The following is a 6,000-nucleotide window of genomic DNA, read 5'->3' on the forward strand; positions in this document are numbered from 1 at the left end:
TGACAGATACCAGAGCTCAGGATTCTGGAATGGATGGCTCTTCCGTAGGGTTGCCAACCTCCAAGCAAGGTCTAGAGCTCTCCCAAATATTCCCATGAATCACCAGGCAACCAAGATCCGTTCCCCTGGAGATAGTGGCAGCTTTGGAGGGTAGATTCTGGAAGGATAAGAGGCGATTTTTATACCCCCGTTATTGTTATCCAAGAGAGTCTCAAAGAGGCTTACAATCGACTGAACATCTCTTGTCCTTGACCTGGATAGCTCAGGAAACCCTAGCAGGGTTTACCCTGGTTAGCAGTTGGATGGGAGAGCCTCAAGGAATACCAGGGTTGTGTCGCAGAGCAAACCAAATGTCCCTTGTCTTGGAAACCCTACGGGGGTTGGCAAAAGTCAGCTGTGACTTCCCACCAACAAAAAGAGAGAGGTGTTTGAACGTATCCCCCAGCGGGGTTCACTTGATATGCTTCATGTTCGGCAGAGCTGTCCTACCAAATGGTTGAAGCCTAAAAGCACCTCTGAGTCACATGGGCCTTGCTGTCACAGCCCCAGTTGCATGTCATCTGGGGCCAGCAAGGCTTCTCTGGCCCCTCTCTCCTTCCTCACCATTGCAATTTCAGAATGGGCCACGAAGAATGAGATTATTTTTAGATGTTCCAGATTTTCAATGATTTATTGTCTACTGCATCGATATATATATTTTTTTCTTCTCCACCTTTTATTCTGAGTCCTGAGTCCGAAAAGAATAGGCGGTTGACAGATGCAGTAAATAACAGCTATTATTGTTTTTCAATTTTTTTGTGACCGTGGTGTGAATTCCCGGACTCTAACTCTTCCACTCTCTCTCTCCTGTCGCTCTGTCTCCCCCTGCAGGTGAAAGATAGGATGGTGGCGGGTGAGCTGAGTATGTATAGCCCAATCCTGGCCTGCTGGCAGCCGATTCTCCTCTTGATGTTGGGGTCCATCCTCTCCGGCTCTGCCACGGGCTGCCCGCCCCGCTGCGAGTGCTCCGCTCAGGAACGTTCTGTGCTGTGCCACCGGAAGCGTTTCTTGATGGTCCCGGAGGGCATCCCCACCGAGACAAAACTTTTGGACCTGGGGAAGAACCGCATCAAGACTCTCAACCCGGACGAGTTTGCCAATTTTCCTCACTTGGAGGAGCTGGAGTTAAACGAGAACATTATCAGCGCCATCGAGCCGGGGGCTTTCAATAACCTCTTCAACCTCAGGACTCTGGGTCTCAGGAGCAACCGGCTCAAACTGATCCCCATCGGGGTGTTCACCGGACTCAGCAATCTAACCAAGTTGGACATTAGCGAGAACAAAATCGTGATCCTCCTGGATTACATGTTCCAGGACTTGTACAACCTCAAGTCCTTGGAGGTTGGGGACAATGACCTGGTTTACATCTCCCACCGCGCTTTCAGCGGCCTCAACAGCTTGGAGCAGCTGACGCTGGAGAAATGCAACTTGACCTCCATCCCAACGGAGGCGCTGTCCCACTTGCACAGCCTGATCGTGCTGCAACTGCGCCACCTGAACATCAACGCCATCAGGGATTACTCGTTCAAGAGGCTGTACAGACTGAAGGTCCTCGAGATCTCGCACTGGCCATACCTAGACACCATGACATCCAACTGCCTGTACGGGCTCAACTTGACGTCCTTGTCCATCACCCACTGCAACCTGACTTCCATCCCTTACGTCTCCTTGAGGCATCTGGTTTATCTCAGGTTCCTCAACCTGTCTTACAACCCCATCTTGACCATCGAAGGCTCCATGCTCCACGACCTCCTCAGGCTCCAGGAGATACAGCTGGTCGGGGGCCAGCTGGCCGTGGTGGAGCCGTACGCCTTCCGGGGCCTCAACTACTTGCGGATCTTGAACGTCTCCGGTAACCTCCTGAACACCTTGGAGGAGTCGTCCTTCCATTCAGTCGGGAACCTGGAAACGCTCATCATCGACAACAACCCCTTGGCTTGCGACTGCCGCCTTCTCTGGATCTTCCGGCGGCGCTGGCGGCTGAATTTCAACAAGCGGCAGCCGACCTGTGCCACGCCCGAGTTTGTCCAGGGGAAAGAGTTCAAGGATTTCTCCGAGGCCCTCCTGCCCAACTACTTCATCTGCCGCCGATCCCGCATCCGGGACCGCAAGCCCCAGCAGATCTTCGTGGACGAGGGTCACACGGTGCAGTTCGTCTGCCGCGCGGACGGGGACCCGCCCCCCGCCATCATGTGGCTGTCCCCGAGGAAGCACCTCATCTCGACCAAAACCAACGGGCGGCTCACCGTCTTCCCTGACGGCACGCTGGAGGTGCGGTATGCCCAGATCCAGGACAACGGCACCTACCTATGCATCGCCAGCAACGCCGGCGGCAACGACACCATGCTGGCGCACTTGCACGTCCGCAGCTACTCCCCCGACTGGCCCCACCAGCCCAATAAGACCTTTGCTTTCATCTCGAACCAGCCCAACGAGAGTGACACCAACAGCACGCGCACCACCGTGCCTTTCCCCTTTGATATCAAGACCCTCATAATTGCCACCACGATGGGCTTCATCTCCTTCCTGGGTGTCGTGCTCTTCTGCCTGGTGCTCCTCTTCCTCTGGAGCAGGGGAAAAGGCAACACGAAGCACAACATCGAAATCGAGTACGTCCCGCGCAAATCCGACGCGGGCATCAGCTCTACCGCTGATGCGCCGCGCAAGTTCAACATGAAAATGATCTGACGGTTCTTTCGACGACGACGACGACAACAACAAAAAAGCAATCGATTAAACTCAGTAAGGGTTTTTTTTTTAAACAAAACAAAGTCAAAAAGAGATAACGGTGCATCAAAGATACCGAGCGCTCTTCTCTCGGCGCCCGGCTCCCGCCCCGCCCTTCGTCCCCATTTCCCCCCACAGCCCCGCATCACTTCTCTCTCCTTGTCCTCTTTGTGATAACGTTCTGCCGACGTCCCCAGAACTTCCCGTGTTTGTAGGGCGTATTCTGACGGGATTCCGGGCGTCCATCCTTTCCGACGACAGGTTTTAAAATAATCCCAAAACAACCATCGACGGCAACAAAAGACAAAAGTTACAAACTTCCGCTGTAACTTTTTGTGGTTTCAATAATGACGGATTTTTATGAAAACTTGAAATAATAAAAAGAACTATTTCCTATAGATAGTTGGAATGCAAAATCTCGACTTCTTGATCTGTCCCATTCCTTTTCTGTCTCTGATTGCTGCGGGGAGTGTGTGTATGTGTGGGGTGTTGTTCTTGTTCTTGTTGTTCTTGTTTTTCCATGTTCTCCTTCCTGTGGAAACAGTTCTTCATCCTGAGTAGAAAGGGAAATTGGGGGCCCATACAATAAACGAGGCTATACCCCAGTTAAAGAAGTAAGTCAATAAATACTGAATATTTTTGGCCACGCCATTGTAGATGACGGTGCATATTTCAAGTCAAGGACTTCCCATCAATTCCAGCCTGGGGCTTTAACTGGAGATGCTTGGGATTGAACCGCTCTTCAAAAGAGAGGTCGCTTTCCTCACCCCTTTCTTTCCTACAATAGGCTTTTAATAGGGGGTTGGACTAGATGACCCAGGAGGTCCCTTCCAACTCTATGATTCTAAGAAGAAGTTGTTCTCACTACATCCGTTCCCCATTAGCACCATTTTCTATTTACATCTCAGGTCAGCTGTCTCCAGATGCAAGGAAGCACCCAGCGAGCTAGGAATGACTCATTCTGCTCTAAATAGGGTAACTCTGTATATCCAAGCTGTTTCTTTCTTTCTTTCGCTTCTTTGCTCTGTCCTCGTTGATCCTAGAGAGGTAATACAGTAGGAAACAATCACAAAAAATGTTAAGAACCAGTGAGTTCTCAAACTAGGCTGGAGTTGTGAAAACGTAAGAAGTGGACCACTGGCCTGATCCGGCAGGGCTCTTCTGATGTTCTTGGGAAGGCCTCAGCCTCTCTGCCCTGTTGCTGGCCCTCCAGAGGAACTGGTTGGCCCCTGGGTGAGGGCTAGATGGACCATAGGCCTGTCAATGGCTTTCATCCATGGTGGACAAATGAAACCTCCATACTTGGAGGCACTGTACCAGATGACTTCAGGGCCACAAGCTTGGCCCTCCGTATCTCATTTGTCTGGGTGGCCAGTGTGGAAAAGACACTGACCCTCCCATCAGCCTTAAACTTTCTGGAGGTTCCAGTACCCCATGGAAATCTCAGTCCCACGCTAGGCCTCGGATTCTGAACGACCGATTCTTCCGCTGAGAACCGGCAGAGAACCTTCCACCACTTTCCTTTGGGCCTTTGGGACCAGCCGGCTCCCTTTCGGTTCCTGCAGACCCCCTTCTCTCCGAGGGGGGTGGCTGCAGAGAGAGGTGGTGGCAGATGAGGCCGCTGGGCTTCGAAGGAGCTGTCCAGTCGCCCGTTGCACACGCTGTCGGCTCTACCCAAAATAACTCCTCTCTCCCTTTGGATTTTCTGTCCTCGGATTTCCGGAGGGAGCCATTAACAAGGCTGTCCTCCTTCTCCAGCCTTCATCCCGGAATCTTTCAACAGCATCGCAATACCTCCCGTGAATTTTTTTGTCCGTGACAGCTGATAAGGCTGCCTCGGGCATTTCCCTAGGCTTTCGGCTGCCACAGAAGTTGGCAGGTTAAAAATCTGGCTACAGGAGAGAGCACAAAAACAAGACCCGCCAAACGCCACCGAAGGTGCACGTGACAGCGGCTGCAACACAGGAAGCCGTGTTGTTGACCAAATTTAAATGTGCACAGGGGTGCAGCGCGTGTCTGCTTCAAATAATAAAATAGTCTTATTAAGAAGAGAAACAACGTTGTGAATAGGAGAGGAGAGAGGGTCCTGACTGACCGTTTAACTGTTCTTCGGGAGGCGAGCAGGGAGGAAGTGATCTCAGAAGAGCAGGAAGTCTGCAAGGGAGCCAATCAGGACATGGCAGAAAGTTCTTAATCTAAATATGCAAATTACACCTCATCTCTGATGCCCCCTGTAGGATATTCTTCATAGCCTGTTGAATCACAGGGATCGTTTCTCATGGAGGAAATGGCAGATATGCTGGGCGGGCTGGAGGCAGAATTTGGGACGGGGAGGGAATCCACCACGGAATCTACCTTCTAAAGCAGCCATTTGCTCCAAGGGGATTGATCCCTGTTCCCTGGAGAACAGTTCTCATGCCAGGAGATCCCCAGCCAGAGTCTGGAAGTCTGGAAGCCATTCTTGCTGACCACTCTCTCTCTTTGTGTCCCCTCTTGAAACTCTGCCCCCAAATCTCCAGGAATTACCCAAACCAGAGTTGGTAACCCTCCCTCCCACTCTGCTCATCTGGGAACCCACTGACCCGTATCTTTATCTCACTATTTTCTCCTAACACCACCCCACCTTGCTTTGAGGACTTCAGGGGAAAAGATGTGGGCACAAATTGTGCTCTTTATTTTCTTTTAAAGGATGGTTGCTTTTTCCACAGGAGAAGCCACACTGAGTTCTGCGAGGCAGGAAGGAGACTAAGAAATATTTTTAAATAAAAGGAAGGAAGGAAGGAAGGAAGGAAGGAAGGAAGGAAGGAAGGAAGGAAGGAAGGAAGGAAGGAAGGAAGGAAGGAAATCTTACCCACCTCGATTTAAGCTTCCCCAGTCAGCTTCCCTTGACGTGAGAACCCTCATATGACGCGGGATATACATAAACAAATTGAGCGGACAATCAAGGCGTAAGTAGCCTCACCTACCTCGCAGGGCTGTTGCGAGGATAAAAGGGGGAGGAGGATGTAAGATGTTCTGGGTCAGTATTGCGGAGAAAAATGGGGAACGGAAGGGGAGGGAGGAGGGAATTCTAGAAGGACGAAGAAACAAAGAAACTGAGTGGACAATCAGGATGTAAGTAGTGTAACCTACCTCACAGGGCTGTTGTGAAGATAAAAGAAGGAACAAAGAACTCCGTACACGCCCATCCTGAGGAACACGAAGGCAAGCTGGGACAAAAATATGCCGGACAGT

The 6,000-nt window shown here is 51.2% G+C and overlaps 1 protein-coding gene across 7 annotated transcripts in view; it reads left to right on the plus strand.

The window, feature by feature from the left end:
* Positions 1-3,164, plus strand: part of LINGO1 (leucine rich repeat and Ig domain containing 1) — a 210,766-nt gene extending 207,602 nt beyond the window's left edge. For all 7 annotated transcript variants that reach the window (XM_077317708.1, XM_077317709.1, XM_077317710.1 and 4 more), the window contains one exon: positions 871-3,164. In XM_077317708.1, the coding sequence (XP_077173823.1) occupies positions 883-2,727 (1,845 nt within the window). In that variant the 5' untranslated portion in view covers positions 871-882 and the 3' untranslated portion in view covers positions 2,728-3,164. The remainder of the gene's footprint in view (positions 1-870) is intronic.
* Positions 3,165-6,000: the final 2,836 nt, after the last annotated feature.

The sequence above is a fragment of the Paroedura picta genome, chromosome 18, assembly GCF_049243985.1.
Source record: "Paroedura picta isolate Pp20150507F chromosome 18, Ppicta_v3.0, whole genome shotgun sequence".
NCBI classification, from domain to species: Eukaryota; Metazoa; Chordata; class Lepidosauria; order Squamata; family Gekkonidae; genus Paroedura; species Paroedura picta.